The sequence below is a fragment of the Dermatophagoides pteronyssinus genome, unplaced genomic scaffold (genome assembly GCF_027571235.1).
Source record: "Dermatophagoides pteronyssinus isolate colony J.1.1.1.1 unplaced genomic scaffold, Derpt_VIB-CSIC_2022.12 sq0005, whole genome shotgun sequence".
NCBI classification, from domain to species: domain Eukaryota; kingdom Metazoa; phylum Arthropoda; class Arachnida; order Sarcoptiformes; family Pyroglyphidae; genus Dermatophagoides; species Dermatophagoides pteronyssinus.
Genome location: NW_027461529.1, coordinates 1,915,231 through 1,927,795, shown reverse-complemented (window position 1 = coordinate 1,927,795; position 12,565 = coordinate 1,915,231). Strand labels below are relative to the sequence as shown.

The 12,565-nt window shown below is 28.0% G+C and overlaps 1 protein-coding gene across 2 annotated transcripts in view; it reads left to right on the top strand.

Annotated features, from left to right (window-relative positions):
* LOC113789868 (plexin-B-like) overlaps positions 1–12,565 on the top strand; it is a 54,901-nt gene that overhangs the window by 37,093 nt on the left and 5,243 nt on the right. Inside the window, exons 4-7 of one of the 2 annotated variants that reach the window (XM_075820027.1) lie at positions 789–846; positions 9,369–10,025; positions 10,112–11,199; positions 12,338–12,520. In XM_075820027.1, the coding sequence (XP_075676142.1) occupies positions 9,479–10,025; positions 10,112–11,199; positions 12,338–12,520 (1,818 nt within the window). In that variant the 5' untranslated portion in view covers positions 789–846; positions 9,369–9,478. The remainder of the gene's footprint in view (positions 1–788; positions 847–9,368; positions 10,026–10,111; positions 11,200–12,337; positions 12,521–12,565) is intronic. The other variant, XM_075820025.1, reaches the window with a different exon arrangement.

The window sequence follows — 12,565 nt, the reverse complement described above, 5'->3', positions numbered from 1 at the left end:
TGTATGTTTTTTTCCATTTGTCCAGTGTGTTCCACAGTTTCTTTTTTTTATCGAGAACCCAACGGCCACTATTACACTAAACAATGTCCAATTATTATTAGATGATGCTGTTCAGAGGGAAGAAGAAAAAAAAATCCCAAAAATCAATTTGATTTGCTTTTTTTAGTTTGTTTGTTTTTTTATTTATTGAAAACGATATTTATTTATTTCTCATTTATCAATCTTATTCTCTTACTCATTCAATGAATATTTATTTGAAAAATCAGTAAAAAAAATGGTGTTTGTCTTTTTATCGAGCTGCTGCTGATAAGCACAAAAATATTATTAACATTTTCAATGTGAATTTAATTGAATCAATTTGGATTTTTTGCTCCAAATTTTTATATTCACTGTTATTCATTCTACTCTGTGTTTATCATTTGTATTAATTCTTCTCCGTTTTTCTTTCATTGCTGAACTACTGAACATTCTTTGAAGAATATTCTTTTGTTTTTATCAAATGTATATGATGTATTTGATTTTTTTTTCGTACCACTAAATATTTCAAGAAACCATTATTTTTTTTCTTCTGTTGTCATTGTTGTTGAAACTGGTTGACAAAGACAAAATGATCGATGCATTTTTTAGGTTTTCACAATATGGTCATATGTATTCAGAATAGTATCACTACTTCAAATTTTGAAATTTAAATAAATTTTTTTTTTTTGTTTGTAGTCTACCTTGATCCTTTTTTTTTTTTTGGTTATTGATGATGTTTGAATATATAATTTTTTTTTCTCATTTTTCAGGTTGTTTTTTGGGTCTGAAAATGAAAATGAATAAGATATCGAATCGACTATATTTCCGGTATTTATCGACTATTTTCACTTTTACATAACTTTTATTTTCTTTCTTTACCCAAAACCAGGAAATATTAGATTCATAGGATTTTTTGTTTTGTTTCGTTTTTGTTTTTTTTGATTTTAACTTTGAACCAAAAACTGAATCGAATATCGAAAGGCTTCTCATATTTATCTATTATGGGGCACAAATAAACAATCGAAAAATTCTTATAACCAAACAGCCAATACAAAAAAAAAAATGGTCCAAGTGTGTTCACAATGGACAATTGAAAGTCACACACACACACACACACACAAAATAAAGAATTTTCAATAGCCGACAATCGAGAGACAAATACTGACACAATTTTCTTTTTTTTTCTGTTTTATTTTCCGCTTCTCCATCGAATAGCCATCCATACTTAAATTCATATCGAAAACAATAAAGATAAGAATTGTAGGAAATTTTTTTCTTTCTTGATTTTATTCTTTGTTTACCAGATCTGGAAAAAAATGAAACAACCATACGCCATAGGCATAGACACACACACATATTGCATTATTTATTGAGCTAATCAAATTATTATTGAGAGTCAAAAAAAAAAATATGAAGATGATGATTGTATGAGGATGGAAATAGACAACAACAAGGCTCAATAACATCATCATCATCATTATCATTTTTATTTTTTGTCAACCATTTCAACTCTGTTTGTGTCTATGTGTGTAATATAAGATCAAAATAGTCGTAGGGTAGTGTTGGAAGTTGATTTTTTTTTGTTTTGCTTCTTTGACTGGGTGGTTTAATGTTGAATTTTCTCATATTTTTTTTCTTGCTGATACTGACATTTCATTTTTTTTCTTTCTCTGGGTTATTTTTTTTCAGTTCATTGATGATGATGTGGATGTGGATGTGAATGATGATGATGGTGATGGTGGATCACATGCGCCATGAATTTTATTTTGTTGTCTTTTTTTCGACATTCTGGAACCCTTTTTCTTTTTCTTCTTCTTCTTCTTGTTTTTCTGTTTGTTTAGATCTATCCAAATTTGTTTGTTTGGTTGGTTTTTTCGCTACTCGACATTAAATTAAATTCCAGTTTTGGATTGCTTTGGATGATACAAGCAACATTACTTTTTTTTTCCTCTGTAATGAATATTAAGATGAAAAAAAAGAGTAATAGAGACAGTCAATAGATTTCAATTTCAACCACAAAATTGAACATTTTGTTTTTGTTGTTGTTGATTTGTTTAGGCTGATAAAACTGTCCACTGAAAGGGGTTATTTGAAATTCTTTTCTTTCTGTTAGAAAATCGAAATTGTATTTAGAAATAACAACAGGAACAACAGTTATTCCATTGTTTTACAAAAGATTTTTAGTTGTTGTTGTTGATGTTGTCATTTATAATTTTTTTTTGTCTATTCAGCTAAAATAATTACAAGAATCAATAACAACGACACTATTCAAAAAAAAATCGACCAATTTGAACACAGAATATTCTTATATTCTCACTTTCTGAGTCTATTATAAAAGAAAGAGTAGGAAAACAAAAAACAAAATCCACTCAGTTCACTCAACCATTGGTCATCATCATCATCATCATAGTAGCAAAAAAAACAACAGCAATATTAATTATATCTAATTCATTATATTGAATTACTGTAAACAACATTAATCATCAGAGAGAGAGAAAAAAAAACAACCTTTTTTTATTAATAACAATCTCCGGCTATTTCCACTCAGATTACAAAATTGTTTTTTTTTTTATTTTGGTACCAAAAAGACAAATATAACCCGGTATTTGTTCGGTTTCTTCAGCAAACCATCAACTTTCACACCAACTTTTGTACAAAAATTTCTTGAATGAATGGAATATGTTTGTTGCTGAAGCCAAACAAAACAAAACAAAACAGAAAAACAAAATCATTTTCACAAATGTACAATCGTATTGGGAATTTCATCAACAAACAAAAAAAAAAAATAAATGTTCACTATGTTGTTGCTGCTGTTCTTTTTTTCTGAATTCTGTACTTGGTTGGTCAGTTGGCTATCTATCTTGTTGCACAAACGTTGTCGGTTGTTTTCGGTTGTTATTGTTGACCATAACATTATTTTGAAGCAACAACAGAGATAAAGCAAGATAATTCTATTGGGATCTGATTTTGGTTTAGTTTAGTTTTTTTTGCTATGTTTTGTTAGTTAGTTTATAAGGGTGTATCTTTTTTTCTAACCAAACTACAGATGGTATATTTAAATGATGAATCTCAATGAAATATCATTTCATTGATATAAACATATCACACACATATACAAGATTTTAAATTGGATTTTCTTACAATTCTTTTCCTCATTTTTTTTCTCTCTCTCTCCATATTTCTTTATTCACTTTTTTTTTCTCTTTGATTCGCATAAATTTCACTTGAAAAACGATAATAGTTAATCGAATCGAAAATCAACGTTAAAAAAAGAAAAAAAAAATGAAATCAACTTTCGTTTTTTTTTGGTTCATTGCGATAAAAATGAAATGAAATTTACATTTTTTTTTCTCTCTCTCTCTCTCACTCGTTCGTTTCATCAATGGTTGGCATATTCCGCCTGTTTCGCATAATTTTTTTCTTTCTTCTTCATTTTCATTCTTCTCTCTCTCCCCATCTCTCTCATTCTTCCCACTTGGATCATCTTCATTTTTGGAAAATAGAATTTCGATTTCACTAAAGAAATTTGAATTTTCAATCATCAATTCACAGAATTTTTTTATTTTTATTATTATTCAATCGAATCGAATCGAAATGATTATGACTTTTGGACTTTTTTTTTCTCTTCACTATGTTTGTTATTTGGTTGTGTGAAATGATTTTTTTTTGTATGCTGGACAAAAGTAATCGAATTTAAACGATCAAGTTTTGTTGTTATTGTTGTTGTTCACATTTGAATCATTCAATGTATGTATTGGATAAAGAATAAGAAGAATAAATCCACTTCAATGAATTTTTTTTTTTTTGATTTGAAATTCTTTATTTTCATTGTGTCCATCTTATATATAGAACTTGGTCATTTCTTGAATTCTGATATACTTATTATACTGAAATTTGATTCTCCAATCAAATTATATATGGATAGAAACGAAATAGTGTAGAGAAGGGGGAAAAGAAATTTTCTTTTTACTGTTGTTGTTTTTTTCAGACTTATTTATTTTGCTTTTGAATAACAAAACGATGATGATGATGATGTGGATGATGCGGATGAACAATAACGAATGGGAAAAAAATCGTATCCAATTTCTTTAGCCGGTTTTGCTTTTTTTTACGGTTTTTATTTTTGTCAAATGGCCAAAAAAAAACAAAACATTGGTCAATGATGCTTGCTTGGGCTACTTATTTTCATTTTTTCATTTGTTCAAGTATCTAATCTAATATAATCATTTTATCTAGATAAAATAAAATGAATGGATTATAGAATCATCACTGATTATTGTCATCATCATCATCAAACAAGCAACAACCGAAAAAATATTCTCATATTTTGTTGTTGTTTCTTGTGCTTAATGTTTGACAATAAAAAATGACTTTTTCTTCATCTTTTTGTTTTGATTGTTTTTTTTCAATGTTCTTGCAACAAACAAACAAACGAACGAAAATCCAAATTGAATGAATTTCAAGTTTTTGTTTTGTTTTCATACCCCCCAAAAAAAAGATCCAAAAAAAACATTCATGGGAAAATTTAAAAGAAAACAATCATTCTTGACCAAAAATACTGGCCAATATAAAATGTGAAAAGTATACCCAATGAGAGAGAGAAAGAGAATATTTATATAGCCATCATTCTTCTTCATTCTTCATTCATTCATTCATCGTCGTATATGACAATCATTATTCATTCTGTAATAAAATTGACAAATTAAAAGTTTTTTCATCTTCTTCTTCTTCTTTTTCAATTTTCTGGCTCATCGTTTTTTCATCATCATCATCGTTTTTAATTAACCAAAACAACATTTTATATGACAATCCCGAATTTTTTTATTATTACGATTTTCTCCGGCTGAGGTTTTTAATGTTTTTTTTTTTCGTTGTTGTTGGCTTTCGGTATTTTATTATCGTTTTACATTTGCATTTGAATTTGTTTTCGTTTTTTGTTTGTTTGTTTGAATTTTTCGACCAAAAACAACAACAACAAAAAACATTTTATGATGATCATCATGAAATGATATTTGAAAAAAAACCCATAATAAACATAGAATCCTATTCGATTATACCAATTTTTTTTTGTTGTTGTTGTTGTTGGAATTTGATTAAAATTGAAATGGAAAAATCATTATCATTTTTATCATCATCATCATTATATAACATGGGATAATAACCCTTTATTTTCTATTGATTTTTTCTTTTCTTTTTTTTTGAATTCGTTATGATTCGATTCCAGAATTTGTTTGTATTTTATTATTCATTATCAATCAGTATTGTGTTTTAAACATTGGTTTGTTTGTTGTTTGGTGGTTGATAAGCGCTAGTGGTCAAATTGTACAAATGATGATGATGACGATGACGACTATTACTACATGAGTAGCATCATTATTTTGTTGTTTGTTTGTTTTTTTCTTTACAAACATAATTTATGATGTTGTAAATGTCGTTTAAGAGGAATGGATTTTTCATTTCCCCTTAATGTGTGTGTGTGGGTGTGATACACCATGACGCCATTCATTTCTTTTCGATTACCTCTCTTTTGCACACATCACTGATGTTTTTTTCGGATATCGGTTGAATTTTGGTTTTTACATATAACCTTGTTATGTTTATTTTTTTCTGGTGAATCGATGTAATTTGGTTAAAATGGACCAACAACAAAATTATTTCTAAGTTCATCATATATGAGTGTTTTAGGTAAAAATAGTTTTTTTTTGGTTTTTTTTTTGAAATCCAAAATGAACAATAAATCTCTTCTAAAATAAATTCTGATTGTAAATGAAAAAAGTATCACCCAGTATGATGATGATAGTAGTATAATTTTCAATTGTTTCTTTCTTTTCAATATGTCAACCTAACCCAAAATCTAACCCAAACCAAACCAAAAAAAAAAAAAAAAAAAAAAAAAAAAAAAAAAAACAATCACTCAACCACCATGACGACTGGACACCAACCTAAAATGAAAATTCCATTCAGTTTTGTTTTGCGTGTGTGTGTCAGATTGTTAAAATAGAAAAGAGGAACAAAAAAAAAATATCCAAAAGTTGAAATGTGAAATAAAAATAAAATTAATTTGCATGGAAACCAATTTAATTTTAATTTATTATCATTGCCTTTTTCGTTTTTTTTCTTCTTCTTTTTCTCCCGTGTATTCCCTTCCTTCTTTTGCTCAATCAAAGTTTATCGTGTTTTTGTTGTTGTTGTTTTTGTGAAACTACGAAATGAAATGAAATGAAAAGAAAGCATGACATTTGACTATGATATACGATGGATGACTATTTTCACTTATTCGTTCACTTACTGTATTTTTACTTTATTATTGGTTCGTCATTTTCATTTTGGCGACATTACAAACAAGCAGCAACAAAAAAAAATTTATTATTATTATGATCCACACACACACACACACAATTCGTTTGCATCATTTGCTTTAATTTTATTCTCATTGGTTGTTTGGCTGGTTGGTTTGCTAGTTTGATATTCGGGTTGTCTCTTTCATCTGTGATGGTCATTTAAAATGACCAGAAAAAAATGCAGTTTTTTCCAATTTAAATTCCTTCAAGTTTTAAGGTTTTTCTTCGAAGAAGAACCAAAAAACAAACCAAAAAGGGATAAGAACAGACTGATTTCCATCTTAAATCCTGGTCAAATAATCAATTTGATCCATCTGGAAATTTCAAATACTTAATACTTTTTTCCCCAATAATAATCGATTCTTTTTGATGTTTTTTTTCGACAATTCCCAATTACACTTACATTACTCATTACAAACAAACAAACCATAAATGATTATTGCCTAATTTTCAATCGATTCTGTTAATTGATATTGGAAATAATAATAATATCAAAAAAAATATGTTATTCAGTTTTAATGAATCTTTATGGCAGGGTAGTAATGAACATCAACAACAACAACATTTTGCATCATCATTGGCCATCATCATCATCAGATATTGGGACAACATTCATTTTTTTTCAGGTCCTTTGGGTTATTATTTTCGATCAGAAATTTCTTCTTTTTTTTTTTTATTTGAAAGTTTCGATTTTTTTTTGTCAAAAAAAAAATGTTCACAAAATTAATGTATGTGTGTGTCCTTATAAAGTAAAGTATATAGAAATTTTCTTATTATCGATATATAAAGAGATTTTTTTCTGTTACTTTCGATGAAACTTTTACTTTTTTATTTTTTTTATTTTTCAATATGATTATCAACATCAATTTAGTTTCTCTCTCTCTCTCTCTCTCTCTCTCTCTCTCTCTCTCTCTCTCTCTCTCTCTCTCTCTCTCTCTCTCTCTCTCTCTCTCTCTCTCTCTCTCTCTCTCTCTCTCTCTCTCTCTCTCTCTCTCTCTCTCTCTCTCTCTCTCTCTCTCTCTCTCTCTCTCTCTCTCTCTCTCTCTCTTCATTAGATACACGCAAAAGACATTGATTTCCTGATGATGCTTATGATGAGGATGATGATAATGATGATGGTTCCATTTTAATTTTCTTATATTTTCATTTTTTTTTTTTTTGGTTCAAAATTTTCTTCATATTGAAAATATGTATCTATCCATCTCTCTCACTCTCCCACTCTCTCCCTGCATTCTAATAGAATGCAATAATGACATACCAAAGAGTGGTCCCAAGTGATGATGATAGTGGAACATCCATGATGACGTAATCAACAAAAATTTATTAATTTTTCTTTTTTTTAGTAAATAAGTGAAAAAAAACGAAAAATTCTAAATGAAAAAAAATACTTTCTTAAAATAAAATACTTTTAGAAATCTTTTTTTTCTTTAGTTTTCTTCGGTCTTGCATCATCATAATAAATCTGTAATGCAAAAAATATCTAGAAACAGTCGGAAAAAAATAAGGCAGACAAAATCAATTTGAAATAAAACAACAACAACAACAGAATTTAACATTTTCTTCAGAGAAAGAAAGAGAAAAGAATTTTGGTTTTTATTATTCTTACAGAATCTCGGTTGATTGGCCCCATATTTATATTCGATTGAATGCACGCAATTCTGATTTCGAATAAAGATTGTATATATGGAATATAAGCAATGATAGAGAAAAAACAATGATTGGAAGTAAAAAAAAGTAAAAAAACAAAAACAATATTGTTTTAAATCACAAATCAGAATGATTGAGATTCATGTTTTCAGGAAAGTTTTTTTTTAAATCGTATTTCATGATCATCATCATCATGATGATGATGATGATCATTTCATTCGTTGCTTATTATTATTATTATTATTGTCAAACCAAAAGAAGAATCATTTGTCGTTGTTTGAGTTTTACGTTTTTATTTTATCTATTTACGTTACTGTTTGGTTTTTTTCAGTTTTGTTTAGTGTATGTGATGGCATCTAAATAGCATCATTATCATCATCATCATTTTTTTTCAACATTCATTCAGTAGTTCCTGACATGGAATAAATTCCGTTTCGTTTTCCCATCTTTTTTTCCATGTGGGTTTCCATTTGGAATCTTATTTCATTTTTTGATTTTTTTTTATTTCGATTTTTTCCTCGACACACACACACACTTTGAACAAATCATCACTATATTCACATCACTACCACCATCATTATCGCCATACTTGGGTAATAATAGTTATTCTTTTTTTTTTTTTTTAAATTTCACAATTTTTTATTTCTTTGGCGTGAAGAATATTCCAAAAGTTATTTTTATTTTTCTTCACTTCAACACCAAAATTCCATCATTGATTTTTTTCTTCTTCGTTGTCTTCTTCGTTCCATACATTTTTTGTCATTTCACATATCAATCGGATAATGATTATGATGATGATGATGATGATATTGGTGAATTTGGTGAAGGGCAAATAATAATTATTGTTATTATTAGGGAAAAAGCCTAAAACTGAATATATTGATCCCTAGAAGATCGCATTTTTTTTCTTTTGCTTGCTTCCTCTCATTCTTTTCTTTTTTTTCCCGGTAATCAAGTTTTCCGATTCACACAATGATGATGATGATGATGATGAATCGATTTTTTTCCCATTTTGTTACCCGAACAAAAAAAAATATTCATTTATCATCTATGTTGTTAATGACGATATGGTGGTGATAATTTTTTTATTATTTTTTTTTCTAAAAAAAGGGATTAATATTAGTTACATAGTTTTGTTTGGTTCTGGTTGTTTGGCTAGAGCTTGATGCAACAAGTTTACCTCCCTTGTTTGATTCATTTATAATCAAGGATTAAACTTGTCGATAATTTTTTTTATTTTACTTGGGTCCAATCAATAATGATTAGTTTTTTATTTCGATTTTTTTCTAGTGATCAATAATAATATTGTGAGTAATATTAATTTCGATGTTTCTTTTTCTTTTTCTTCCATTTGAATCATAGTGAAAATGCAGCCTAAAAATTGTTTATAATCAATAATAAGCAAGAAAACAAAACTACAACGATAATAATTTAATAAAAATATATAAAAATAAAAAATATATTAAAAAATTATGGGCGATCATAAAATAATTGATTCAGATCATAATCATTGGCCTCATCATCCATTACCATCTTTAACATTACGATTATCATCAATATCGAAATGGTCATTATTTTGGCCATCAAATAATAATGATCATCATAATAATAATAAACGGTGCCAATTGATTAAATCAACAACAACAACAACAACAAATACAACCTTATTAAATCAAAATTGTGATCAAAATCTTATTCACATTCGACATCGACATAGACGGAAAAATTTATTTTTATCATCAAATTTTATTATAAATAATAATAGTAATAATTGTTCATTTATTCATTGTTTTACTTCATTATCATTATTGAAATTTTTTCAATCATCGTGCCTTGCATCGATAATGTTATTATTTATTTGTTTATCGTTGATCATAACAACAACATTATCATTGGATCATCATGGTACATCATCTTCGTCTTCTTCGACGGCTACGGCATCTTCATCATCATCATCATCATCATCATCATCACAATCGATGACAAGCTTAACAAATCATTCATCAATCAGTAGTCAAGGTAAATACGATTGGTTAATTATTGAATGAATTAATTAATGAAAAATTTAATTGCATTTTTTAATCCTATAATAATAATTTTCCTAGATCTCTATACTAGCCAATCACAGATAATATCAATCTATACTACCGGTAATCATTCAATTAATATAACACATTTAGCTATGGATCATGCTGCCAATCTATATGCCGGTGGTACAAATTGGTTATTTCAATTAAATTCATCATTAACTGTTATGGAATCAGTTCGTACTGGACCAATTCCTGATTCACCATTGTGTTCACCAACTGATTGTTCAGGTGTTGATGAATCAAGCATACAATTACGAAATAATATCAACAAAGTTCTAGTCGTTGATGAGCATAGTAATTCATTATTAGTATGTGGTACAGTACATCAAGGAGCTTGCCGTAAACATCGTCTTGGTGCTATAATACAATCGGATGAGCTTATACCATTACCTGTAGCGGCTAATGATGAAAATTCTTCTACACTTGCCTTTGTTGGACCATCTCGTTATAATGGAAATATTATTCAACCGGTTCTTTATGTTGCCGTAACTGATTCACGTTTAGGACCATATCGTGATATGGTACCGGCTATTTCATCACGTTCATTAGAATCCGGTCAAAGATATTTATCGATTATTGAAAAATCATTCACCGATACGGCCAAAGTTGATATTGAAATTCATATGAAAGATTATTTTCTTGTCAACTATATTTATGGATTTTCTACACCAGATTTTGTTTATTTTGCTACCGTACAGAAACGATCACATCTTCGTGCATTAGAAGAATGGGGTTTTCATTCACGTTTAGCACGTGTATGTCAATCTGATCCAACATATAATACTTATGCTGAAGTTACTGTTGAATGTATTGGTGCAGATGGTCAACAATATTCATTGTTACAGGATGCTGCACTTATTGAAGCTGGTGATGAATTAGCACATTCATTACGAGTAAAACCAAGATCTAAATTGTTTGTTGGTGCATTTTCAGCCGCTATTGAACATACTAGTACACCGGATACTAGATCAGCAATCTGTATATATACATTACAAGAAATTGAACAAAAATTTGCCCAAAATATTCATATGTGTTATAATGGTTCGATTACTACACGTAATATGGATTATATTGCCGGTAATATACCTAATTGTCCTGCTAAGGTAAGTGTTAAATTTTTCCATCGTTTTTCTATCCAGAAAGTGAACAACAAAACTTTTTTTTTGGTTGAAACCATCAAACAATTATAAAAAAAAAATCTTTAAAATTACCTAAAAAAAGGTTTCATTGTTTGCATATTCCATATTCTTTTCACAACTCCAAAAAGCTCCAAACACTCCATACATGACACATGTGATTTTTTTATTATTTGCACGCGCATCACTCGATCATCATCATTATGAAGTGAGAAAAAAAAGCGTAAGCAAGTGAGAGTCTATTATTACATCATAAATAATAATAATAAGGAGAAAAAAACTAAACAAAACAAAAAAAAAAAAAAAAAAAACAGTAAAACTTACTGTCATTGAATTGATATTGTCTGCCTTTTTTATCAATTCATCATCATATTCTGTGTGTGTATGGCACGCGTTTGTTACCCGAATCGAATATGGAATTTTTTTTTCATTTGATTAATTGTCATTTGATGGTGATGATGATGATGGTGGTTGAAAATTTGAAATTTAAAACTGTGAACAAAAATGAAATGAAATTTTGAAATTTTGAATTCTTCATTCACATGAGAATATTCTGTTTTTACTCCCGATTGGTTAGTCCATTATTCAATAATGATAATCATCATCTATTTTTTTTCAATTAATTATTTATGTCAACCATATATAGTTTTACGAATAATAAAAAATGATAGATCGGATTTCAATGATATGATATGATATTTTAAACATATACAAAAAAAACATAGTTGTTGTTTTTGTTGTTTTTCTATGGTTTTTTTTTGGTTTTTTGGTGTTCGTTTCGGTATGGATTATATGGTATTGTTTTTTTTCATATAACCATTTTATTCAATCAACATTGATGATTAATGGAATTTAATCACATCTTTTACACACACACACACAAAGAATATAACATTGAAACAAAACAAAAAAAAAAACAATAGATTAATGTTATTGATAAAAAGAGTTTCTTTCATCGTCGATTATTATTGTAATAGTTTTTTTTTGTTTCTATATTCTGTTCGGTTCTGTTTGAACATTTCTACAATGTTATTAATCATTTTTTTTTCTTTTTCTTCTTTTTCTAAATGTATAATTCTCTCTCTTCTTTCTTTTTTTTAAATAGCGTATTAATAATATAATATCATTCTGTTCGGAAACATTAAAAATCAATGGAAGTTTACCAATTGTTCGTATGGCTGCTGCAACATTTTCACAACATACACTTACATCGATATTAGGACAGGTAACAACCGGTTCCGTTTATAATGTTTTGTTTGTTGGTACACATGATGGCCTTCTTAAAAAGGTAAAATTTTGTTTGTTTTTTTTTGTTGTTGAAATTTTTAAAACT